Source organism: Cygnus olor, chromosome 1 (assembly GCF_009769625.2).
Source record: "Cygnus olor isolate bCygOlo1 chromosome 1, bCygOlo1.pri.v2, whole genome shotgun sequence".
Taxonomy (NCBI): domain Eukaryota; kingdom Metazoa; phylum Chordata; class Aves; order Anseriformes; family Anatidae; genus Cygnus; species Cygnus olor.
This window is the reverse complement of record NC_049169.1, coordinates 125,117,362-125,144,163: the sequence shown is the minus strand read 5'-3', so window position 1 is coordinate 125,144,163 and position 26,802 is coordinate 125,117,362. Positions and strand designations below refer to the sequence as shown.

Below are 26,802 nucleotides of genomic sequence, written 5' to 3'. Positions count from 1 at the left end.
TGATAAATCTGGAATTACAGCCAGTCCTCAGGAGAAAGGCTGCATGCAAGCTGCACGGGGCTTTGATTGTTCAGAAAAAGGGCAAAACGCTAAGGATCTGAAGGAGCCCAGGTTGACTCGGTAGAGCAAACCTTTTTGGAGTCACCTTTTACTAACTCTACAGGACACCAGGGCTCTGTTCTCTGCTTCTGTTCTCATGAGAAGGTTCTAACCTCTGAGTAAAAAATGTATTCAAGGTTCACAAAATCACAGGTTGGTTGAGGTTGGAAGGCAGATCATGTGGTCCAATCCCCTACTCAGAATATGTATGTTTACCAGTCTTCTAGCAGAAAGGCATGAGTTTTGCCAATAGGTATCTTTTCCAATAAAGTTCAACGTTAAAAGAAGCAATACTTCTATAAAACTTATATCAACTGGTTTAATAAAATATACTCTCTCTCCCTAAAATTTCAGTTTTTTATTAGACCGAAGTGTTTGCTACTATTACTACTGCTGTTGCTACTATAAAATTTCAGTCTTCTTACATGGGCTTTAAGAGTAGGTTTTATGGATTCTTCACCAGTAGTTAAGAACTCTTGACTCTTACCTGTGTGTACTTGAATAAATTGCCTCATATCTTTTGTTAAATTGTTATTAATCATATTTATTACCTGAGGATTTAATCCTTCACTTGAGAGACTCATACAGAGAGTAAGGAGGTATACAGTACTGGAGAGGCACATTTCTGAGTTGTCTACCTTTTCCAAGATACCAAAGGCAAGATCTCTACCCATACAGCTACCCCACTTCACAGCAGGTAATGATCTCCCTTTAACACCTGAAAAGCATTTCTTATTTAACAATGGCAGATAATTAAATAATCAGAGAAGCATACGCCTATGGAGACCACTCAGTCCCAGGCACAACTGTGAGAATGTTTTTTTTTTCCTCTAATTAGTATTGAAGCCAATTTCCTCCTTAACTCTTTATCTTACCATGCATTTGAATTTTGCAGAAGCGTTCACTTTGACTCTAAGAAAAGCAGTGTTTCAAACAACTTCCACCTCTGCTGATGTCTGGATTAGCACTCCTCCTGGAGCAAAGCGTTTCACAGAATGGCTCTGCTTAGCAGGATGTGGCACCCTGTATTTGTGCGAATCAATCCAGGCAATTTCAGGGTCACTTTTAGCAAAGGAAAGCCTGCCTGTTAAGACCAGATAAGAATGAGGTCATTGATTTATTTTTTCCTCATTATCTGGCAAGGTTTCAGTTGAAGCCTAAACCCATTATCTCTGTGGAAATACAAACATGAGTTGGTCCCTTGAAGCAAGTTAATTTAGTTTGAAAACAGTTAGGGAGTTACCTTCTGAATTCAATCAGCTAATAACTCCTGATGGATATGGGTCATAGCAGATCAAGGCATCGTGCTGGTTCAAGCTGAATGCAATTCCAGGTGATATCAGAGAAGCACATTTCCCTTTCACACCGAACCACGGCTGCAGCTTCCAGCCACCATCTCCAAATTCTCCATCAATAAAAGAGACAAATTCATGTCCGGAGGGGAACATCCTGGGGACAAGAACAGCTGCAGTGCCTTTGAGCCACGGCTCCCCCGAAGCTTTCCCTTCATGCAGGGAGGAAATCAGCAGGGGAAGGACTTGTCCCTTCCAGCCAGGCTAAACAAGGCCCCGCTGCTCCCTCACAGTAATTAAACTGCATGGATGTTAAAATCCAGCCCCCACCACCACCACCACGGCCCAACGTGGGATCCATTTTCTATTCCCAGGTAGCACACAATCCCTGTTTGCCTGCGTTTCTAAAGAAGAAGCAACACTCCTCATGGGCTAGCAGCCCTGTTTCAGGCTGGGCTGGGAAAACGTTTCCAGTTTAACGGCCAAGTTAGAAAATAACACCACGACAGAAACCCTGACAGGCTGGAGTATGCTGTAAAACCCACTGGTATCACTGTAATGAAGGGGAAGCAAACGGTGCAAGGGCAGCACATTGTGACTGTTCCCTGAAGGAAATGCAGGTCTACCGCAAGCTAAGTGCAGCTCCCTCCCACAGAAACTATTTTTCATGTTACATGAAAGCAAATTTCTTCCCATTTCTTCCCAATATTACCTCAGGACATTAGCTGGATTATAATTCTTGTGTTTTTCCAAGCTGATTTCCATCTTAATTTCGTTTTGAGCGCCTGATTAAATTTACCCTCTCCGACGAAACAGACATTCAATTTAACTCCAGCTTGACGTTACCATCACACTGAAACACAGTGCTCACGGTTGTGCTTTTAGTTAAAGAGCAATTTTGTCACTGGTTTGAAGAGGCAATCCCTAACCACAGCTTGTTGCGCACCAGTTCAGAAAGCAATCAGAGCAATACCACATACAGCGCAAAAAGGGGAGCCAGCCGTCTCTCTTCAGGGAGCTACCACGCACTGAGTTACAGGACGAGGGAGGCCGTGTGTCATGCTTGCCCAGCACATTTTACCTTTCCCAAATGACTCTTTTCATCCCACCAAGATGCAAGGTGGGACGACATGCAAGGTGAAGCACCAGTGTTCATTTTGTTTCCTCATCCTTCGGGGAACTGAATTCAACACCCAAAAGCACGGGGCTCTTTGTTTCATCAGAGCAGTCCTCAGGGCTCTCCCTCTTTCACGTGGCTGGATCAATGTGGCCTTTTGGCTACTTTCTCCCCTGGGACTCTGAGGGGAAATCCAGGCTACGTCTACATTATATCAGTACAGAACCCATGGATCTCTGGGGTATTTCACGTGCCTTGCTCCCAGGCTGACCCCCCATAAAAAAAATTACTCTGAAGAATTATATCGGATCAGATTGAAGGCCCATTTTTGGTCCAGTGTCCTGCTGCTGACAGGAGCCAGTAGCAGATGCTAAGGGAAATAATTTTTAAAAAAGAGTCATTGTGCAGGCCTTTTCCCTGCTCTATGCCCAGCAGCCAGCAGCCAGCCACCCAGGGGACTCCTGCAGCAGAGACGTCATCTCTGTGCTGCATAGCTCTGGATGGCTTTATTTTTCCTGTTACTTTGTCTGGTCACTTTTGAGCCTATCCAAACCCTTGACACCCACAGGACACTGTGAGGCTGGTTCCAGCATAATTGCACATCATGAGGAAAATGTTTGCTGTTGTTTGCTAAACTGCAACCCGATAATTCTACGTGATGTCTCTCATTCTTGTTCTCTGAGAAACACAAATAATCATCTGCTACTTATTTTCCCTGTGCCACTCATGATGTCAAACACGGCCATCACATGCCTTTCTACCTTCTCTTTTTCCCTCTGAGGAATCTATTTAATCAGTCTCAATTCAGAAGCCACTCCATATTTCTGCAAATACTTGTCAGATTCCCCTGTTCCTTTCCAGCTCAACTCTGCTTTCTTAGACAGGGAGACCAGAGCTGCTTGCAGTAATCAAGAGGTGACTGCACAACAAAATGATTATTTTGTTTTCTGTGTCTTCCCTAGTAATTTCTGACAATCTGTTTGCTGTTTTGAACATTGCTCTGCCCAAGCCAACATTTCTTAGAACCACTCATAGCCAATCTGAGCTCTGTTTCCTGAGAGGTAACGGGTAATTTAAAGCCCATCTTCAGCAACATACAGTTGGGTTGATTTTGTCCCGTGTTTGTTATTTTGTACTTGTTGGCTCTGATTGCATGCTGCCGTTTCACTGCAATGTCACTTGGCGTTGTGAGATTTTTCTACATTTTGTAAGGCAGATTTTTATTTTTCCTACCGTTAATAACTTAGTTTAAGAAACACCTAGTGCATCGCTATTTAGCACATTTTCCTGGCCACTAATGAGTATGCTGGACATCACAGATCTTAGCACAGACCCCTGTGGTATTTCATATGCTACGTCCTCCTACTGAAGGAGCTGCCCACCTATTCCTACCCCTCCCATCCCCTTCTTAGCTACTGATCAGTCCCAGAGGGGATCTTTCCTTTCAGCCTACAGCAGTGTTGCTTCTTCAGGACCTTCAGGATCTTTCCTAAAGTCCCTTTTAAAAACTGGTGTCAAATTGCCATTTTCATTCTCAATGGTCCTTCAGTACAGAGGATTTATGCGAAGGGGATATCTGTGTCTTTCTGCTTAGCAAGTTGGCTTTTGCTTCATTTGCAACTCATGTGGATTGCCCATTGATGGAAAGTTTGAACCCCCACAGCCGCACTGACCCTTCCCTTGATGATTCTGGGTTCATCGTCTTATTGTTATGGTTACTCATCTAAAGCCTGAGATGTTAAACAAACGAATGCCAGGGACAGAGTTCTTCTAATAGCATCCAGTCATTTGGCAACAGATCTGGTAGTTATTCCAAATTAATCTGGTTATTCCAAACAAAATTTAATTTTGCATACATACTTCAGTGCTTTCTAATTCTGCTTGTTTTTATGTTAACAGGCTTGTTTTTACCTTAGCCCTTTTCTGATTTTTCACTTAATGCCTTGAAATATATAAACGTGCAAGTTTCAATGACAAAGCAACTCACCTCCTCAGAATATGGCACAAGTCCTTAAAGCTTTATACATACAATAAATTAAAAACCACCAGGATCTTAGACACTGTTTTGCATGTATGAAGTGCTATCTGTAAAAGAATTCAATCAGAAAATTCATTACAAAATGTGACAAGCGGCCCGAAACCTCCAGACCTAGCTGCAGTATAGTGTATACAGAATTTTATGAAGTGGTGTAAAGAGAAAATTGTTTCCAGAAGGCATCAGACAGATAAGATAGTAAAGATAAAGACTTCCAGACAACAAGCCGGAAAACAGACCACACAGCAATGCCCAACAATACGCCAGTATAATCAGGTTACCAATGTTCCAGTTAGCTCTGAGCAGGTAGGTGTGTACCCACTCATGTGAAGTAAGACTGGACATTAAAAATGCTCTTGTCTCTGAAAGCAGATCTTACGATGTATGTTAATATTGATGGATTGTTCTCCAGTGATGAGGCAAAAGCTACCAGTGGAAGAAAACTAATGAATTGGAGTTTTGTCACTGACAGCCGTGTCTGTGTGTGTACAGGGATATAAGGATGGACACAGGAGCTCATGGAGTGCTGTAGAAACACATGCATCGAGCTTTGCAGCTCACATGTCTTTTTGAAATTGAAATGTGAAACAGGTACGGTGGTGCTACTTTCCCCTTGTGAAACGCGTTCAAACGTTTCATTTCAGATGAAATGCTTTTTGGATGGGGCCGTTTATGTCACTGGAGCTACAGCAAGTGCCACTAGTCAATAACTAGTATCATTTACTGCAAAATTTAGTGTCCAAAAATACCTCCCTCCACAGCACTCCAGCAGCCAGGAGGACACATGTATAATGAATATTTCAGTTCCTAGCACTCATAAAGAAAGGAAAACCCAGCCGCGTTAGATCCCAAACTCAACCACATTTGGACAATCGCTGCACAGAAGCACAGTGTGAATGAACGGTTTCCAGCTAATTAAAACCTAACAGCCACAGCAATGTTTCCAACTCAGCGCATCTCACTAATGTTTCCTCTTTTTTTTTCCCACTATTGTTCATTTCATGTAATATTTTAGCAGTGTTTGTGTCTCTTGGTGCAGTGTAAGTCCTGATGCCCAGAGCTAGGCCAGCTTCCTTGCATCCATCTTTCACGCTAAGCAGCTGTACCCAGCACTTATGTACAGCCACTGTGCAGGACCACAGGCCAAATCTGACCCGTGGCAAAAAAAAGATACTCTTCAATCCATTCGTGTTACCATTTCAACCCCCCTGACTTTTTAGCATTTAGATTTGGCAGTGCTGCACAGAAGACTCATCACTGTCTTTCTCCCAGGTAATTCTTGCAGCTGAGGTGGATTTTTTTATATTACAAGTTTGTCTTTGTGACAGGACAAAGATACATCTGCAAAATTCCAGGAAACCGGTTGCCTGACAGGTTTGGGGCTTTTCTGTGCCACTGGTGACGAGGGAGCAGGAGCGGTTTCTATCAATTGATTTCCTCTGCTGCTGTGCCGAGAAGCATATCACCACTGCTGAGCAAACCTCACGCTGCTGACTTGTGAGAGCAGCACCGGCACCGACAGCGGGCTTCAAACCACAGACTTTCAGGCTAAAAGCAAAAATCCTAGCAGTTTCTGAAAAACAGCCAGCCTCTGTGGCTGCAGACGGAGCAGATTTGCATTTTCTTTGAGGGGGTGCAGAAGGAGGTAGCACACTTAGTGACCGCTATTTATCCTGTCACCTGGATCTTCTGATGGCTCTTTATTCATCATTTTTCAAAAAATCACCCATCCAGCATTAAAACAGGGCTAGGTAGGGTGTCCACTAAGCGAGGTGGGTAGGAGGGACGTACGCTGGGCTGCTGGTGACTGTCTTTTCCCACCACCACCCCCCCGATAACCACCCTGCAGCTCTCCCAGCGTTATCAGAAGCGCCCAGGAGCACCGAGATGAGAAACGCGGACGTGGTGAAGCACGAAGCGGCGTGGGATTGCAATGAGCTGCTGATCCTTAACAAATAATTTGGTAAACACAAACAGCCGTTCCCTACGGTGACCTGTTCTCGCACGCCCTGCAGAGCTGCGTGCCAGGTGCGAGAGCAGGTGACTTGCACGGCGCGCTGCTGCTACCTGCAGACAAAACCCATGGCACTGCCAAGCCTGCTCACCACAGCTGGTTCTGACTTTTCCAGTAAGTAAACTGGCCTTAGAGGTAATAGAAATTAAAACACAAAAGAGGCGATTTGGGGCATTTTTGATGGGGCATTTCTTAACTTATTCCTTGCTCTAAGCAGCCATATGTTCCAGTCTGCTCGTACCATGGCTACAGGCTCACCAAGAATACAAGTGTGGTATCAACCCTCCCTGAAATGGCAGCACATGTTGCAAATGACCTTGAAGACTGTTTTCCTACAGGAAGATCAAGAGATATGGAACCTGACTTTTTTTTTTTTTTTTGTAAGTGCTGCTTGTTTCGTTTCCATTAAAAATACCATCTGGCAGGAATCTAATCTCAGAAATCAACACCCAGGTCTAAGAGAGGAACTCTGCCCCAAAAACTATTCTGTGTTATCAACTTCTTTAACTGAGAACTTCAGCTCACTCAGCCAACTTTTTATAAGCATTTCAAAGCATACGCCTGAGGAGAAATTCCATTTAACAGCTAGCGGTGCAGCAGGTCAACACAGCATTTTATTTCTCTTACCAATGCCAGCCATCTTAAAGATCTTTGAAGGTTTTGCAGTTTTAAAATCTTTTTTTAAAAACAGGGTGCATTTAATGCTGCCTCCCACACGGTGAACAGCAGAGATGAGACGAATTCTGACAAGAGGGCTGCAGCTCCGCAGTCACCCTGCCCTGCCCGTACCCGTTTTGGGGCGGTTTTGCTGCTTCTGAAAGCACGGGGAGCACCCCTAAGCATCAACAAGAACTGTGTGCATGCTTAACAGCTGGAAGCAGAGATGCGATTTTATTTTCATATTCCAGCATGAGCAAATACACTTTTGTGCCACTTTAACTCTCTAGATTCCATACAGAAGAAAGTGCTCACAGTATTTTGGTTTTTATCCTTTTAATTTCAGTAGTTACGTTGCATACCATGCTTTACCATACCCTTCACAGAAGAGAGCAGCAGATACAAGCAAATCAGCTGCACAAGACCACAGAAATATTAGTCTCTTCTAAATGTTTTCCTCCTTTTTTTGATTCTGTAGTGGTGAGTAAGATAGTAGGGTATAAGCATACAAATGCATTGCACACAAGCAGTATATTTTAAGTGTAGTATCTTGAACACATTTATTATCTTGAAATCCCTATGCTTTTATTTAAAGAGTTCATAAACCTGCAAACTTGTCTAACCTTTTATGAATCTCTTCTGAATCTTCTGTCTTCTATAAATTCTATGAATTTATGAATCTTCTCTTCTGAAGAAAAAGTAAGCAAGCAATAAAACTTTTAGATGGTAATTCATCGTGGGGTTTTGGTTGGTTTTGTGTTTTGTTCGTTGTTTTTTTTTTCTTAAATTATGGGAAAACAACAACACTCTAAAGTTTAGATGTGGTAGATCAAATATTGGCTCTTGCACAGAGCCATGGCTTCTCAAGGTCCCATGTGAAGCTGACAGCCCAAAGCAGAGAAGGAGCTTTGGCTCACAAAGTGGTGAGGTTTGTGTTGACTTAAATCCATGTACAGTTCACCACCAATACAGCTTAAATGCTAAATTAAACTGTGAAAAATACATGAGGTAATGGAAAGAGATTCAAGAGAGATAGCTATACTATATTATGTCTATTTCATTTCCAACGACTACGAAATTTTGCTTTGCAAGGAAATGTCTAGGTCCTTGCACTACACCAAGCTGACATGTTCAAAGAGTTGAACCTCTGAAATGTATGCAAAATTGAATTGGAACAGATGAGGATATTGCCATAAAAAAAAAATGGTAATGTCTTAATTTATTTATAGTAATTCTAAATGGAGCAAAGAGATTTCCGAAAGAGCAAAAAAGAATGAAAGTTCAATATATTCAGCTTAGTTAAAGTAGAGATTGTAGTTTTCCGGACTTCTGCTTAAACTCTCAGGAAAAAAAAAAAAATGTATGTAGCTAGCAAAAAGGAAGTAGAAAAAAAAATCAATTTCAGTACTCCATAGTGACTGGGTTAAAAGTTATCTTCTGTAACATATTTCCACTTCTCTTACTCTAGTTTTATGGATAGTTTTTGTCTCACTTCATCCTCCTCTTTAAAGACTACTTTAGTCTCCCAATTTCTTTCCTCTTAAGAGACATATTAGAGAAAACTTGTCACTGAAAAATTATACAAGGTTGATTATCTTTATTGTTCACAGAAATTGGGGTAGATTATAGGCATCGAATATATCTTTTCATCTTGCATTTCCTACACTTGTGGGTTTCATAATTTAAAAACCAAAACAAAACAAAAGCTTCTGGTACCAGATCCCCAGATTTTAGAACGTTATGAGCACTTGCAGAATACACTTGAGTTGTTTTAATCGGTATAACAACATCTTACTGCCACCTAGTGGGCAATGTGAAAGCGACCAACACATTAAAGTGAGTGAATATATCTGGTGAAAAGCGATTTTACTCTTTCACGTGTCCAAATAAAAGAGAAAGAAACCCTAGATATTGAACGGTGCTAGAGGGTTTATAGTATAAAAAGGCTTAGCTTTGCAACCAAGGAGAGAGAAGAGAAGGATGCAGGCAGGAGTAAGAAGAGGAGATGTGAATTCTTTAGACCATTCATTATTCCTGTATCGTGGAAATGTCACCTCCTCTTCTCTGAATGCCTTGATGTGCTCCACGCCTTGGGCAGCAGGGTCTACCTTTTCAACCATTTCATTTTCCTCCACTTAGCCCAAATGAGAAGTACACACTACACCCATAATGTTAAACACAGCTTTAGTGACCACCCACGCAAGAGACATAGACAAGTATGAACAACCATCAGAGACCTCTGTCTCCATTCCGGTCTGAGAGGATGTGGATTTGGGTTTCTACAGGGTTTCTTTCCATCCACAAGGCTGCCGTGGCAGGCCCCTGTGAGGGCTGGAACACTTCTTGTCTTCTTGTCTGAATTGAGGAGCCAAATTTCCCCCGTTTTTGCAGAGGCTGACTGAACCAGGGACTTAGGCAAGAATGAGCTGGCCTAAGTGCAGACCTCAGGAGGCGGAATCAAACTCAGGACCCTGAGGGCAGATGCCTACAAACCAATACGAACAACGCTGGCAGGGATCACTGAACTTGACACAGCTGGGGTTATCACTCTGTGGGTGAAGGGCTCCCTTCTGCCTGGTCAGCAGCACTGCACAAAGTTAGCTGGGCTGGTTTTGCTCGCATTCTTACAGCTGTGACGGGCTCGGGCAGGTCTTGATGTTCAGCATTTCTGTTCAGGTGTGGTACCTCAACTCTCCTGGGTAGTCCAACAGCTTTTGGAGGATTGCATACTCCTAGCAGATGCTGTTCAGTGCTGGTTTTCTCTGTCCTCCCTGGTTGGTACAACTGTCCAAAAATTACACTAATGATCAGAGAAATTTTGGGCACTTTCTTTTAATAATTGTTCTTTAATGCAGTGAGGATTGAAATACAAAGTAAACACATTTACCCACCTCCAGGTGATAGCCAAAGGAGAACTGATAGGGCCCTGCAGGGACAGCATTATTTATTGGGTCAAGGAGACAGCTTTGCAGAACTTATTTTCACCACTCTGTAGATTCTGTCATCACTTACACAGGCAAAAGAAAGGTTTGACCGGATGGTGCTTAGCAACTGTATTCCCACATCTCACCATGACTAGAAGTATCAAGTTGAGCGCTCTGTTTTGTCATGCTCAGTCAAACACATTAATGACATGCTCAGTCCTGTTACTATCACAGGAACCCCGCAGGGTGTCTGACATTGATACCGCGAGGAAACAGACTCGGTCCACTCACAAGGAGGAGAAAGGGAAAGAAATTAAACACAACTCTCCTGTGGGTGGTGTGTTTGCAGAGGAAAAATATCACTTCATCCCCAAACACTGGCATATGCCCCAGAGGTAAGCCACAGGAGTAAGTAAGTATACCTGTTACACCTCTACACTACCTAATGGTGGATTTCACAAAGCTTCAGTTCATATTTAACCAGCAGTATCGCTTCAGCAGTGACAGTATTAGCTGCAGTCGGAAGTCAGAATGAACCTCCCATAGAAACAAACACCACTGCCTAGCAATCCTCAGCCTGACAGGATCCTCAGGGACCCTCAGCAGTCAGCAGACACACAGCTAGCCCCACTAGTCTAGCCTTAACAAGAGCCAACAAGGAAAAGGCTTCTCTAATTGGTAGTTTTAATTGTGGTCATTCTGATCCAGTAACACTTATAGAACAGATGTTTTCCACCATCCTTTCTCCAACAAGGTCTTCTACGCTATAGATTTTCTCTCATTCATGACAAGCAATACAATATATTTGTTAAAATGTCCTTGTAAACCATGAGGAGAATAAAACCAACTGCGAGTTTCACCAGCACAACACTGAACATCTGCTGCATCTGTTCCAGGAAATGGTGACAGGCTTCTTGCTACAGCATGCTACGCTAATTTTTCCAAGATATTCTTATATTAGGTCATTTAAATGTACAGACAGAACCTGTACAACCATTTCTAATCTACTTCAGTATCCTAAATCACTCCCTGCTTCTGTAACTTACGTGCCATCGTGGCGATGACACCCTGCCACAAACAAGCACTTGCCCAAACTGAATCATACCTGAGGGCCTGAATATGGCATGGCTTGCAATAACACAGCCTTTAACGCAGCTGAGGAAAGGAAGGACTTATAAGTTTCACTCTGGACATGGTAAACCCTACCAACTTCAGAAGAGCTGTACAAATGGATGACGTTCAGCACAGTGATGAATGTAGCGGAGTATTTCTCTTATTTCGTATTAACAGCATAACTTAATTTCATCAATTTAAGCACAAAAATCAGTCTTTGATTTAAGTATTTCATCACTGGACAAAGAAAGAATGGTGCCTGTGTTCTCCATTTGGACACTGAAGATTGATATATATTTGCATTTCATTGTGGATTCTGTCTACAAAATTTTTCATTTTTTTATTATGTTCAGAAATCTTGATAGTACAGCAGAAGCCAGAAAGTCTTTCTTGCTGCTCTTTTGAATTCTTTTTAATGCCTACACACACATAATCACATATGAACTTCAAATTAGTGCTATTTAACATTATATTCTGCAGATAAAACCCATTATCTTTCAGCACTTCCTTCCCTCAGAAGTGGCCTGATTCTTTTCTACGTTGCTGCATTGATTTTATTGGTTTTCTCCTTCGTTTATTCGTATTTTGGAAGATCTGCGGGATGTTAACATTATGAGAAATGCATACCTCTCAACCTCTCTTCTTTTTTTTTCAACTTCTCAGTATGACTACTCTTCAAATCATTACTCTTCCTTACAGCTCAAAACACCAGCAAAAAGAGAAGAGCGGGACAACCATAATTATTTTCTCTGTGCATGCACGGAGGCCATGATTGTCACTTCCCTTACAAGCAGTGAGATTTAGGAAAGCTTGGTATTAAGTTCAGTAATAGTAGAGATGGATCATGTAAGCCAGTATTCTCTCACCACATTTTAGCAAGCTTAACCATAAGGTCACCTGAACCCGAAATCAGTGGGAGTACAAGGACTCTTCAAGCACTTTTATCCACCAGGCCCAGAGTGCATAACACTTTGCACAAGCCAATGGGCTTTGTCCATCTTCCCTTTAATGACTTGTCCCTGATAGAGGAGGAAAGACAAACTTAAACAGCCGCATTGAACTGAAGATCAGATTTTATCCTGCTTCCAACATTTTTGGAAGTATAATCAGAGACTGGCCACCGTCAACTCACCGTGAAAAAACAGGACAAGGGGACTTCATGTGCCATCAATTCCAGTTCCCCTGCAGGTAGACATTTAATACAACTTTTTATAATTTGCTCACTGCACACTGACCAAGCCCTATAGCTGTGCAGGCATTTTGCTTCCATACCTGTCAGAAGGTTGTTCCAGAAGCTTCTTTGTCTCATCCTTGGTAACCTTCAGTCTCTTGAGCTGGGCAAATATGTCTGAGTATGATTATTCCTGTGACAACATCAGCGTGAATGTCATTTTATTTGCATGATCCTAAACCTGTAGAACCTAGAGTGGAACTGAAAAGCAAACATGATAAGATGTGGAAAGAAAACAAACTCCTGGAGAGGAATATGAGCTTTGGGAGAAGGAAACACTAAGATCACATGTCAAGAAGTGCAAGCATGCCTGTAGAGTCATGTTTCTCCCACTTCCTTGAAATTATTTTTATGAATTATCTTTTCAAAGTGTGGTTTCTGTTGTAGTAAAGCCAGAAAAATAGTAAGATGTGTTCAAGACAAAATATATTATGACAGATGCATTGCTAATCCCTTCTTTTACAGAGGCCTGTATTCTTTTAAAATGTTCCTCAGCATTTTCTTTTGGCTCTACACTTTACATCCTGTCTGGAAAGTTACATCCCGATATGTTCTGTATCATTTTTAAAAGCAAGAAATGGTACTGCCCCTTCTGGCACAGGTACTGCACCATCCTGAAAGTACATCTACCACAGATCACCTGCAGAGATAGGATGTGATGCAGATGTTCCTCTCTCAAAGCCTGAACTACCGGTTTCTCCAGAGGATAGCATCCACAGAGCTCCGAGTGCAAAAGATTGATGGTGCCCCCACTTTCAATGAGGCATACCTTCAGCTTCTCACACCTTCACTTTCAAGGATCCTGGTTACAATTTAACTGTCAGACCTGAACTGTCTCAAATAGATATACCTGGCAAAGCCCTGCTCAGCCAGACGCTGTGCTGCAAAACCTTACCTACAGCTTGTCACAGTTTACTTACCGTCCTCAAAATTTTTGCTCGCTGCTGAATTACCCTCGAGGTATGCTTAAGTGTGACATATGCAGCTACTCTGCAATATGAACCACATTTTACTCGGCACTGAACAAAATGGTCTCTCATGAGGCAAACAAACTGGTATTAAAAGGCACTTTGTAAGCCTCGGTTCTGTTTAACCACGTTCTTCATGCAGCCAGCACCCGCATGACAAGGGGCTCGGCTCGTTCATGAATTGATGCCTATATGGCAGCCATTCAAGGCTTTAGACCTAAAACTGTATGTTCGTTTGCGTTTAGTTCATGTACTAGGGTAGAAAATAAAAGCTTGGGTCAGTATAGATGGATGGATATAACCACGTATGACGAAATGCCCACAGAACCCACACTGCCGCAGATAAGTGATAAAAGATGGGAGAAATCTTGCTGCGGTCCCCTCCTGCAATCACGCACGGGACTACACACACACACGCTCTTTTCGCCTTTTCCTCTATTCTTTTTTCTCTGGAGAAGCACCGAACCGACCCGCGGGACCCCCCCCCCGCTGATGCCGGCGCAGCCGCCGTGAGGCGAGGCCGGGGGCCAGGCTCCTCCCCGCCGCCGCCCCTCGGCGGGGACGTGCACTGGTTCGGCGGGCCATGGAGGCCGGGCGGCGGTGGCTGCGGGCCGGCGGCAGGACACGGGCCGGGGGCAGCACCCTGCTGGTGGCCGTGCTGGAGGTGCTGCTGCTGCTGCTGGTGCACGGCGCGGCCGCGGAGGCGGAGGATCCGCGGCCGCCTCGGCAGCGCGGGGACGAGCAGTGCCACTACTACGCCGGAGGACAGGTCTACCCCGGGGAGGCGGCGCGCGTGCCCGTTACCGACCACTCGCTGCACCTCAGCCAGGCCAAGAGTAGGTGCGGGGCCGGCGGGAGGAGGAGAAGGAGGAGGAGGAGGAGGAGAAGGGGGGTGCACGGAGCCGTTAGCGACCGTGGGGAACGGCGGAGCTGCCACGTCAGGCCGAGCGCCCGGGGCGGGGCGCCCTGCGCCCGGGGTCCCGCCGTGAGCGTTTGTGTCCCGCCCCGCGGTTCTGTCGCGGCAAACGGACGGCTGATCTAACGTTTAACAGATAATTTCCGAGGCCTGCCTTTCCTGAAGTATGAGTGGATTAAGAGAAACGTGTTATTAAACGATACACAGGCATATTTTGCGCGCTCGCTGCGATTAAAAGTATTGAAAGGTCGCCTCACGCACATTTTACCTCAGGGAAACGGTCGTGCCGTGTCACGGGTCTCCTGCACTGCCTCGCACATTGCAGCACCGTGAGGGCAAACACGCAGAGGGCAGACGGATTATACATCCGTACAACAGCAAAAGAGCTACTAATTAGACAGCAGTACTGCTCGCACTCATCACTGGGTTTGGTTCATCACTTTTGTGCCTGCATGAGTTAATTGTTCTGTGGCAGATGCAGGTGCAAACAGCTTTATTGGAGTTGCAGTGTAATAATGTTCACGGGCACTTCTGCCCTTGGAAAGTCCAGTTTTGTGGAGCAGAGAGTGCAAAGACGGTGTTTTTTTTTTTAAACTACTGGACATCTTTCGAGTAGTTTTAAGGTTTTAAGTCCTTTCCCTGCACCAAGCCAGGACATAACTTCCATTTTAAATGTTTACTAACAGATGCAATGAGGAAAAGCTACGTGTAACCAATATTGTTTGGTTTTTCCTCCCTTTGTAATGCAAGTTATTACAGAATCACAGACAAGTATTTTTAAAGAAAAAGTCTTTAATTTAAAAAAACATCTCCAAATACAGCACGTTTAATCTCTCTGCTTCCTTCCTCCTTATCTGAAGGTTAGCTGACCTTCAGTCATATCCTACACCGTGATATGATTGGGGTGGCTGTGTGTTGGTTTTTTTTAAAGAACAACATGTTTGAAATGCTTCTGAAAAGCTCTAAATAACTCAGACATCAATACCAGCATTCACTTGAAAAACAGTCCCTTACCTACAAAGACTCAATAAAAAGGCATTGGAGAGAAGTCCTGAGCTTGGTATATGATCAGACAGAATTCTACAGAAGAGCCAAGAGGAAGAGCATTTCTTAAAAAAAAATTCAAAGTAAACTGAAATTATCAGTCATGGCTACTGATTTTCTGTACTTGCATTACTGTATCCCTTGTGGGTTATACAAAGTGAAACCAACAGAGACCGTTACCACTTACAGGCATGGCTGTGTCTGATGTTCTGGGGTATTTTTTTTGCGATCTTTGTTGTATATACCCTCTAACTATATTTTGCAGCTGTGGGTTGCCTGAGAAAAGACGACTAACAATGTAGTCATCATCTAGATAATAATTAAGATTCCATATATTTTTCTCAACAGCAAAATAGTTTCCTGGGGCTGCATGTCAATGTCCTTGATATCACAAGTATACTCAGATCAGTTGGGTTGGACCTTATATCTCCAGCATACCCTACATTTGTCTCAGAATTCACATTGAAAATAGTACCTATCAGAATAATTTCTAATATTTTAAAATTCAAGGTTAATCCCTTTCAATAGGAATAGTAAATACCTTTCATCGGTTTTAATTTGATTTCTTTTAATACAGCCATCTTCAAGACACAATTTGCTTAGGAGTTGTAATTTAACATATACTGCATTTTTAGGCATTTGCTTCTAAACATGTTGTAGCATGTATTTTCATGTAGACTTGAACTGCAAGTAGGTTTTCATGGCTGAAGAGTAACAATATGAATTTGGACCATCTTATGCGTCTGGTTCACAGCAGTTATTCAGACCAAAATAGTGTAGTTTCCTGAAATCTAAAAGAGTTTCTCCTTCAGTCTGACAGATGTTCTGTCATGAGCTGCTAGTGAATATGTGGTTTGTTAAATATGCAGAGATAATGTTTGTGTGGCCTTGATTATGTGATTGTGTGAGTGATTCAAAAGGCTCATATACAGCACAAGTAAGTCAAATTACTTTCCATGCATACTTAAATGTACAGGTCTGCATCATTCTGTAACCTCTGCCAGCTTTGAACTTTCTAAAGTAGCATGTTTGTTTCTGTAATTGTGTGTGGTAGGTTGTTTTTCAAGCAAAGGAAAAGAACAGTCGTCCTTGTGCATGAGCTGGCTAATAAGCAGCTTTGTTTGAACATGTGCTTTGTACTCTGACTGTAATTTGAATGTTCTTCCTATTCCAGTCTCCAAGCCAGCACCATACTGGGAAGGAACAGCAGTCATTAATGGAGAGTTTAAAGAGCTGAAATTAACCGATTATGAAGGAAAATATCTTGTGTTCTTCTTCTATCCTCTTGACTTGTAAGTATGACCTGAGTAGACAAATCGAGTGCACCTACACTAGACCACTAATTCATTCATTTTTCTCTTTTTTGGGGGGTCTTTTCTGTTTGGAAAGGGTTTGGGGAAGAAAAACGGAGCGATAGAAGAAAATGCATTATTTGCTTTTGTATTTTCATCTTGCATTGGTAAAATTGCAACACAATATTTGTCATACTGGTGTGTCCGCTGTTTTGTGTCTCCATGTAAAAATAAACTTCGGTCTGTAGTACCCAGTAGGCAACTTCTACGTTTCATATTATGCTGTAAGTCGCTGCTGCTGACAAAGGAGAGCATCCCATCTATATTTTCCAGAGCATATGTAGGATGTTAGGAGATGGTGTTTTCCCTTTAAGTTCATCCCATAACATCCTAAGAACATTTTAACATTACTCTCCTTTATTTGCAATGCAGTAAGTCCACTGGCTGAGTGAAAACATTTCTACTTTCTACGAAACAATCCCGTTCTTTCCCACAAAATGAGGAAAAAAGGAAGCAGTATAGTGACAAAGATGCATAACTAGCTTACTTTTATATAGAGGAATAACTTGCCTCTTGGCCCTTAGCTTCAAAGCCCTAGAAATTGTGATTTTTTACCACTTTATTTCTTCTGTAGTGGAAAATTTCAAGTCAAAATAGTCAATATCTGCAGATGTACACTGTAACAAGTTACCAATATATTTCTCTGAAAAACTTGGCATGTTGTGCTTAAATTCAGCCCCTTAATATTCATAAAGTCTAAATGAAAGTAACTGTAAGAACACTTATTATCCAGATTGCAAACTGACTGACTGTAGGTTTCTAATATTCAGTAATACGCTGTTTGTATCAAAGCTAGAATCAGACTGGAAAACTTGTCAGGCAACATTTTGGTAAATAATTGAAGAAGCAGTAAAAAAAAATAAGTAAAAGCTGAAATATTTCTGATAAGTACACCACTCTTTTTTTTTTTTTACTTAAAAAAATTAACTGCTTTGAAAAAGCAACTTATTAGTTAAACTGAGAACTTACTGGATGTTCGTGAAATTTTGACTATATTTTCTTTTAAATTATCTAGTACATTTGTATGTCCTACTGAGATAATCGCCTTCAGTGACAGAATTGAAGAATTCAGAGCAATAAATACCGAAGTAGTAGCATGTTCTGTGGACTCAAAGTTCACTCACTTAGCATGGTATGTATCTTATGCTTGTCTTTTACTAAAAATTATTCATGGGTCCATCTGAGCTGAGGAACTGTGTCCCCAGATTTATAGCGTGTGTAGGTATATCATAATGTGTAAAAACATGACGCTATTGATACAAATGTTAAAAATATTTTTCATTGGTAAAAAATGTTAACTCTAGTGTGTGAAAAGTACCTCTATCTTTGAAGCTTGTTTAACATGCATTGCTTGAAATATGTCATGTTCCAGTCCAAAATACGTCAAATACAGAAAAAGAGATAAGGACGCCAGTCTCTGTAAAAGTGAGTTGCACTCTCCCAGTTCATTAGTATGTTGGACTACACTGGTATAAAGCAAATACGACTGTGAAGAAAGAGGTCTTTATTAGCAGATATGGCCAAATACTGCACAAGTTCTACTGAACCATAGATAGTATTCATCTTCCTTGTGTGCAGAGCAAAAAAGAGAATTGTTACTTGCACAAAATCCTTCTGTCTGTACTGTTCTGGTTTTTGACTTAAGTTGGTGAAGAGAACATAAATCTTTATGAAGAATACATGTGTATCTCGTTTCTTTCAAAGGATTAATACTCCGCGAAAACAAGGAGGACTTGGACCTATGAAGATTCCCCTTCTTTCCGATTTGACGCACCAAATTTCAAAGGATTATGGTGTATATCTGGAAGATCAAGGGCATACCCTTAGGTATTTCACTTGATTACAGTTTGTGTTGTCTTGGAGTAGTACTTACTATTTCACATCTAAAGATGCATTTGGAACTTCTCTTTTACTCTCTCCATTGAGCAATGTATATTAATACCAAAGTGGTTTTTGTGTGTGTGTGCAATAGCACATCCCATGATCTTACACTGAGCACTTCGAGCTCCCGTTTATGGTATATTAGCAAGCCTGCTGCTAACTTGCAGCATATACATACAAAAGAGCTTACCTTCTCATTTACACAGTTTAAATGTTACAATAACACCTCATGCCAGTTATCTATATCCTTATGCAAAGAAAGTAATTTGTGTTAAGGAACTTTCATATAAAGTCTTCCTTTAATTCTTGAAAAATATGAGGACTCAGCAGTCTGATTGGGGTCATAGTAACCCCCCACAGATGCAGGCATACTTCTTCGTTGACGAGCTATGCAGCACCAGAATGTGGTACTGTTGCAAAGCAAGAGCAGTTTTGACTTGAGAATTCATGCCCAGGGACAAAATAAGTACTCAAGAACACACCAAAAAAATAGCCGTAATGAGTCAGAACAGGGGGCATGTATGATAACCCAATGTAACAACAGGCATCAGCAGATGCAAGGGCAAGGCAAGCACGCAGCGAGAATTCCCCAGAATTGCTGTTACTCAGGGACCTCCCAAGTCAAGACTGGAGTCAAGACTGCTGGTAACTAACAGCTTTAAAAGTCGTATATTTTGTAAACTTGATCAATTCTTTTTGGGAACCACCTAACGCCATAGCATCTGCAACATCCCCTGGTAGGGTCTGCCAAAGTTGAGTTTTACATTCTGCATGAAAGTATCTTTTTGTTCGTTTTTAATTTGCCCTCAGCTCGTCTGATAGCCTGGGTAGAGAACAGTGGGTCAGTAGTATTCTAAGGAGGTGGGGGTATTGTATAGGACTCGCAGGGATCAAATTCCTCCCATCCAGCAGACATAAAAGTGTGTTTGAACACAACAATGTAATTAGTTCTGTTTCCTACAAAAAATATATATTTTTTTTCCACAGAGGCCTTTTCATAATTGACGATAAGAGAATCCTTCGACAGATCACCATGAACGACCTTCCCGTTGGGAGATCAGTGGATGAAACTCTCCGTTTGGTACAAGCATTCCAGTACACAGACAAACATGGAGAAGGTGCTCTTTTAAATTCTTTCAAGTTGAAGATAGTTTTACTTACCCTGAAAGTTGTCTTTGTAGCTTTTGGAAGGAGGTTACTCAGTAGCATTAGAGACTAGCCTTACGAATGGAATGAAGTGGTTTGGCTGTACTGCGACAAGATTCTGTGGTCGTTGTTCCCCCATAGGCTGTTTCTAGTGTAGTAATTTTCATTTTGCTTCACATCTATGTGAACTCAGAGCATAAAGCATTCCCCAGCCTGAACAGAGGCATTGTGTGCTACATGTCAAAAGCAGAAAGCTCTAAAAACACCATGCCCTGAAGAACCAGGCCAAATATTTCAGTGTGTTCTGACTTCCTGAAAGAATTGAGATGCAGGCAGTCCTTGTCCTTTATCATTTGTTGATGATCTGTGACAAATAACTGAGAGTGCTTCACATCAAGAAACGGTGTCACTGTGTTAGGCTGCCATTCCTGTGTTCTTTACGAGCACTATGTGATCATTTTCCCCAGACAAAGAAGCTTTCACTGACTTGCCATTACTCTGTCTCAAGTATGGCTGGTTATATTCCCCCACTACAGTTCAGGCATAGGATAAACTTCTCACATTTTTTTTAAATAATACGTTTAAACAAATACATCAATTAGAACATTTGTTCAATTGTTAATACACATATTCAGCAGCTTAGCCTCCATTTCAACTCAGTTTCACTTGGTATTTAGAAGTACCTTTAGCTGAAGGTACAAATCAGTATTATGCTTTGCTGTACAGAATTTTAAAAGCTAAATGCTGATACTTAGGATTTGTGTACTTGAGTAAGGAAATTGAGTCTCTTATTTAGATAGAAAGCTGTCTTAGAGAATCTTGATCTGTGCAGTGTGTTTCCAGGATATCACTTTTTCCACCTGTACATGAAAACTTTGTAGCTTCCGCATGAATGCTGAGAGCCTCCCTAGAGGTTTTACTGGATTCTTTGCACAGAACAGGAGAAAAAGTTCTTCACAGTTCCTGAATTGTATTTGTTGTATGTATTTTGTCTGATAGCACACCTTAAAGCGTTGTAACACAACATATCTCATTGGGCTAAAGCCTCACAAGGAGAGTTCTGAATAGATGTGCAACTGTACCGATAGTCACAGCATTTAGTTGCACTGCATGTGAACTGCATGCTGTAGTCCCTTTTCTCCTTAACAGGGCTTCAAATAAAATCACTCAGTCTCTTCTGGGAACTCTGAACTGAGAACGGTAGATAGGTCTCTGTGTAGTCACCTGAACTTTATCATGAAACTGTCATGTCCAGACAGAATGGGTGTTTGTTTTTAGATGCTATTTTGCCAGTACTTCGTCTAAAACAGCATGAGAATTAAACCAAGGTATAGACATCACCCAGAAATGGGCAGTTTTCAGTTAACAGAAGTACTGGGTGGTATCAGTCATGAACTGGTACTGACACCATCCCTTGTATAACAAAACCTGTGTATCTATTAGTGGCAGATACTTAAATCTGACACTTAGTGCTGTTTTACTTCGAGTTCAGAAAGAGAGTTCAGAAAGGGAAGCGTGTATAACTTTACTGAGTACAAAATTTAAGTGTGTTATTTTTACAAACTTTTTTTTTTCCTCCAGTTTGCCCTGCTGGTTGGAAACCTGGCAGTGAAACAGTAAGTCACTTTTGATATTTAAATGCATGTGTTCTTGGAAAACACACAATGATCATTTCCACTAAAATCAAATCCAAACACTTTGCAACTTCCAATAAGGTGATATAAGTCAACTCACAACATTATAGCTAAAGCTTGAGTGGAAGTTGGAAGCTCCTGCTTCCGGTTATTTGACCATACAAAATCTTGGTTCTGTGGAGCCTACATATGGATCCTAGGCACTCCCCAGGAAAAATGTCGCAAGCTCACAGGCTGCTTTCAGCTCTGACAGAGACAGTGTGCTACTATCGCAGCTCCAGCAGAGAGCACTGCTTTGCTGTGCAGGAGCTCTTCTGCCTTTCTCAGTTCTCGCCTATGAGTGAACACAAGCAGAAGAGCTAGGGTTCAGATAAACACCCATTGAACTCGTTTGTCTTCTCTGCGCTTGGGTCAAGCCTCAGCAGAATAACGAAGCTTTTACTAGAGGTCTGAGCTGCCTAGTTCAGATGAGATCATGGTCGTTAATTTGAGAATGTGGCTTTCTTCTGAATCGTCTGGTGATGACTGAGCATTGTTGTTTCAGAGCTGTCTCAACAAAAAGCAGGTCCCAGCAGCCTCTAACTAAGGAGAGTAGTGAGAATCTTAATTGATAATAAAAACAAGAATGTTTCTTTACTGGATATGAAAATTTTCCAGGACGATTGGAGTCACCTCTTTAAAGCCAGCAGAAGATTGTCGTAGTGGACAAAGCTGTATAATAAGAGCATAAGGTGAAAGAGGGCTTGCCGACCTCATAGAAAGACGCATTCTGGCACTGAAAAGTTCTGCCCTCCATAACCACAGATTACCTAATAATACATAGGCAGTTCTCTTTCTCCTCTTTGCAACAGGTGCAGATAACTTAAATAGCAGGGTAGTTCAGAAACACTTTCTCAAAGATGTAGCCATGCCTTGTAAATGTGTTTGATTTAATTAGATCAAACCAGAGGAAGCCATGAGAGTGTGGTGGCCAAGGGAAGAACTGTAAGTAAATTCTAAGGCACTTGATTACAGATACTAGTTTATTAAAATAGCTTGTTCTGGGGGCAAGTGATATAGAGGTATTTGCTCTCATCTGCCAAAACTCTTCCTTTGGTAGGCTGCACTCTCTCTTCCCCCAGTTAATTAAATATTACTGCTACTGCTGTTAGATGTCTTTAAAGATGAACAGTAATCTAATATCAGGTCAAATGATAAATTACTCTTCCCTGTGTTGCTTGTGGGTTGGCCTTGGCATCATCTTTTGAAATACTGTGCTGTTCTGGTTTCACAGTTTGTTGCATTTGCATGGGTTTGTTTTTAGACTAACATTTCCCTTTTTGTTTCTTGCACAGATAATTCCAGATCCAGCTGGAAAACTGAAGTATTTTGATAAACAAAACTGAAGCTCACTTCTCTTGAATTACATAGGTCACGTTCAACTTGATTTTTGCCAATAAAATTTCCTTAATTTTGTTAACTTTCATGAGTTTGATTAATATATAACTCTAGTTGCTTAGGTGCAAGTCTAACCTGTTTGAAGCACGGATACTTCATTAGTTATTCCTGTGAAATACATGTTTTCCCTGAAAGTTTTGGTTAGGTACTTGGTTTTCCCAAAAGATATTTTTCTTAGCAAAACTTACAAATCTAAGCCCAGACTGCTCTGGATAGACTGCTTAATTTCGGCAAAAATCTTGTCACCCTAGAAGCTAAAGCTAGAAAAGAGTCACGTGGTTATGGTACATGAGATCATAGTCCAGTGGAAGTAGCAGCTAACCCTAAAGCCAGAAATACAGTTGCTGGATTAAATTTCCAGTTTGTCCAAAGCTGGAAAATATTTTCCATTAAGCTCCTAAGCATATAGCCAAGGCTACGTAACTCGGTACAACTGCACGTAATACAGTGCTGCTCTTCTAGATCACCTTATTCAAGAGCTGAATCCTTTTTCTACGCTTGTATTTGTAGCAGGTATGCTGATAAGGACAATGCCATTTCACATGGTCTGAACCTTCCCAGGTCGTGTACTGGTACAAGTGTACGCACTGGTTAGTGTCCTGCACTGCCCCCCTCATTAGCTATGGCTCCTAGTTTTAAGGGAGTAATTGTCATCTTCCTCGAGGTAAGTGTTGACATGCCCCATAGCCGTCGGAAACTCTTGTGGCTAACGTACACAAATTTATTCTTTCAAGGGGCAAACAATACAATCACCTTGTAAGACATGCTTAATTCTTGCGTGTACTGGAGATCCCTTTCGTAAGAATGTCTTTTCGTGCTCCTTCCCACCTCTCCTTCTTTTAAAGTAGCATTCTAGGGTTTGTGCAACTGGAAAAACAGCGCCTGATACCAGAAGTAAAGTTACCTGGCTTTGTAAAGGTCGGTGAGCATTGACCAGCTGCCTGGATTAGTCACTGCACAGAGAGAGGCGGAGGCGGCTGCTTCAGCTCCCACAGGAGTACTTGCCTAAGCACACACCTTGGGCAGAGGGACCTTACAGCCTTCTGACTACAGCCTTTAGCAACCCTGAAACACCAAAGACATCAACGTGCTCGAATAACTCCAAGCAACAGCAGCACGACTAATGCAGGCCCAGCCTCGTGGCTATTCATAAGCAGCCCAAGGCACAGAACAAGCCCGACGTATGTGCCTGCACTGTAGCAGTTGTGCCCTGCTCTCCAGCAACACCAGTAAAACTGGTGCCTCTCCCTGCCTCTCCGGCCAGGTCACTCGTTTACACCGAGTACTAGCAGAAAGAACCTTTGTTACACCAAGCCAGCAAATGAGACACAAAAACGGAGATAAGTTATCGCCTGTGTTTTAAACATTTTCCAGCCTGCAGCCCCTTGCTGAGCCAGGTGAGTAGCAGCTTAGAAGAACAAAACCACGGGTTGTATCACGACAGCAGATAGCAGCAACAGCGTCAAACAAAAGCAGACATGGAAAGCTGTACAAACCCTGAGCCAGGAAAAGAAAGCACCAAGATGTTTACTGAGAAAAAACCCTGATCCTACTCTGCACACTTCGTTGAAAATAGCACATTTAGGTCCACAGCAACGTAGTTGTGCCAAGTTTAAAGGCCTCAGTCCTCTAAACACGTGTAAGGAATGGGCTAAGGAATCATTAAAAAAAAATCAACAGGAACAACAAGCCTTAAGGAAGTAATAGTCCTTAAGCAAAAACCTGACTCCCCATGTTATCTTACATATTTGAAATGAAAGATTATTTCCATGGAAATAGATGGGAGATTTGGGTATGCTGGCAGGGAAGTTTAAGAAGAAAGAGACTGAATAAAAAAAAAAAAAATACAGACGTGGTGGTGTTTGAGATGGGAGAGGTGAGAGCTGGGGCTTGGTAGAACCAAAGGCAGTAGCTCAGCTACACACTGCCTCCAGGGACGAGAGGGACAACTAAGGGTGAGATCCATGAATGAAAGAATATTGGAAACTTGAGGGGGAAGAAACATTGAAGTCTGTCATTCTGGGACCATTGTTAGGATTCGCAAAGGTGTAACACAAGGCAAGACCTTGTGAAGACCTGAAGACCTTGCTCTCGTCACCTAGTAAAGCCCTTCTCTTGCTCTACTATTGAGACCTTGGTTTTCGAGCAGCCTGAGCCCCCGTGTGCCATTTAATGGCATCAGCTGAATTTCGTGCTGTCCTCCATCATCATACAACAGCCTGAGGAGCAGCTCTGAGCGGTCCAGAGCTTCCTTAGGTAGCAGTTCCCCCAGCTCCAGGAAGCAGTGACAGAAAGTAGGGACAGAAAGTAGGAGTAGAAACTAAAAGGATGTGAACGGACCAGATACACCTCTTCAGAGTGTAAGCCTCTGCTCTGAACTGACCTTTGCTGGAAGGATCATGGTCTTTGACCTTCATATGTTTTATATATATATATATATATATCTGACAAACACGGTAAATAGCAATGAATTGATGAGGTAACCTTCAGGATGATGCTGTGATAGCTGCAATTTCAGAGACTTAAGTGGTTGTTGAATGTTTTATATAGTGTAGTCAGCATGCGGAGGATTTGAGATCTTCCAGCAAAACCACTAAGACAAAAAAAATTTTAATCAGTCTAGTAGCAGCATTACCTTGGACAGGATTATCCAGCAGGCAAAGGAGTTTAAATGTTTGCTTTGCCCTTCCATGTTGTGATCAACAAACAGAGTGCTGCAGTCATCCTCCTACTTTGGGGCTCAAGTTCTGCCCCATATTTAGCCCATCTAAAACATGCCTGAGCTGAAGGAGACTTACTGGGAGACTAAGCAGCATTTGAGTACATTAGCGTCACACATGTGCTGCAGCTGACAAAGACAAAATACAGGCAGTTCCAATTAAACTCCTGAAGTTAATTCTGACTCATTCATGGTAATGAAATGCTGAGGCAGTAGGTACCCACCCCTCTTCTACGTGCACAACTAACTCTTGCCTACTGCTTGGTTTAAGGGTTTCTAGGGTCTTGTTAGCATACCTGGAAGTGTTTCATGCCCGGCTGTAAGATCAAGATCTTGTTCAAATAAGTGCAAGTAGGACCAAAATTAAAATCCTAAATATTTTTTAGGCAACAAATAAAAGCAATGTTATCTTCTGAAAGGAAAAACCACCAGCAAAACTCACTGAGGTTGCACTGAACATCCTCACCACTGCTTCAATCATGCCCCTTTCCAATTTCAGTGCAGAGTTGGATCTAAGAATCTGACTTCCAGCCGCCGCTTTGAAAATGCCCATCAGCGTCAAAACAACCTCAAATTAATTCATATAACCTGGGCAGTGCCATCTGCACTGGTCTCTTGCAGAAGACACAGTGGTCTGCTCCGCCCATGCTTTCACCTGAGATCTGAAGTGGTGGCAAATTGCACCTCGCACAACTCTGCCTCCCGAGCCCTTCCCAGGGCCAATACTTCCCAGTATTCACCGGCCTCTCTTGGAGTACATGAAGTGTAGATGCAGACTGCCATTTTGAACTTGTCTTTTGAAAAGGAAAAAAGACAAAATTTCCAGGGCTCCAATTTCTTCCAGCCTTACCAAAAGCTATCCTCGAGCCCAAGCCCATGAAGCCATATCTCACATACATACCTTGTTTAAAATTCATTCAGCGGAGCACCAGCAATCAAACAAACCTGTCAGCAGACAAAGACTGAACGTACAGTAAAACCAATTAAATATGCAGTAATTTTAGAGCACGTTTCTAAACTAAAACCCTCGCTCACTGGCTATGCTGTACCAGCAAGTTTCCTCCATGATTTAGTTGCAAAAGTATCGTGAATGTTTGAAGAGGGACTACCAGAAGCTGTTAGGGTGAGTTTGAGTAAATAACTTCAGGCTTTTTTTTTAAACATGGGAAAAATGGGAAAATAGAGACATTTAAAACAAAGTTCTTTTTCAGGCACTGAGCTCA

At 42.1% G+C, this 26,802-nt stretch overlaps 1 protein-coding gene and 1 long non-coding RNA gene across 3 annotated transcripts; one reads left to right on the top strand and one right to left on the bottom strand.

Moving 5' to 3' along the window:
* Window positions 1-8,998: 8,998 nt before the first annotated feature.
* Window positions 8,999-13,880, bottom strand: LOC121057540. Its single transcript, XR_005813830.1, has 4 exons — window positions 13,403-13,880; window positions 12,524-12,683; window positions 12,384-12,433; window positions 8,999-9,998 (listed from the first exon to the last, which is right to left on the bottom strand). It is a non-coding gene; the product is annotated as an uncharacterized LOC121057540 (long non-coding RNA).
* Window positions 13,881-14,001: 121 nt separating this feature from the next.
* Window positions 14,002-22,882, top strand: PRDX4 (peroxiredoxin 4). 2 transcript variants are annotated; one of them, XM_040531877.1, is made up of 8 exons: window positions 14,002-14,286; window positions 16,585-16,702; window positions 17,778-17,894; window positions 18,467-18,589; window positions 19,631-19,761; window positions 21,371-21,405; window positions 22,361-22,407; window positions 22,758-22,882. In XM_040531877.1, the coding sequence occupies exons 1-8, from the start codon at window positions 14,034-14,036 to the stop codon at window positions 22,759-22,761; spliced, it is 828 nt and encodes a 275-aa protein (XP_040387811.1). In that variant the 5' UTR covers window positions 14,002-14,033; the 3' UTR covers window positions 22,762-22,882. The 2 variants fall into 2 exon arrangements, with proteins under 2 accessions (XP_040387811.1, XP_040387801.1); XM_040531867.1 differs by lacking the exon at window positions 22,361-22,407 and having other exon boundaries at window positions 14,003-14,286.
* The last annotated feature ends 3,920 nt before the right edge of the window (window positions 22,883-26,802 follow it).

Coding starts and splice junctions, on each gene's coding strand:
- PRDX4 (XM_040531877.1), top strand. CDS start 14,034: ATGGAGGCCGGGCGGCGGTGGCTGCGGGCCGGCGGCAGGACACGGGCC. Junction 14,287..16,584: donor GCACCTCAGCCAGGCCAAGA/GTAGGTGCGGGG, acceptor TTCCTATTCCAG/TCTCCAAGCCAGCACCATAC. Junction 19,762..21,370: donor CACAGACAAACATGGAGAAG/GTGCTCTTTTAA, acceptor TTTTTCCTCCAG/TTTGCCCTGCTGGTTGGAAA.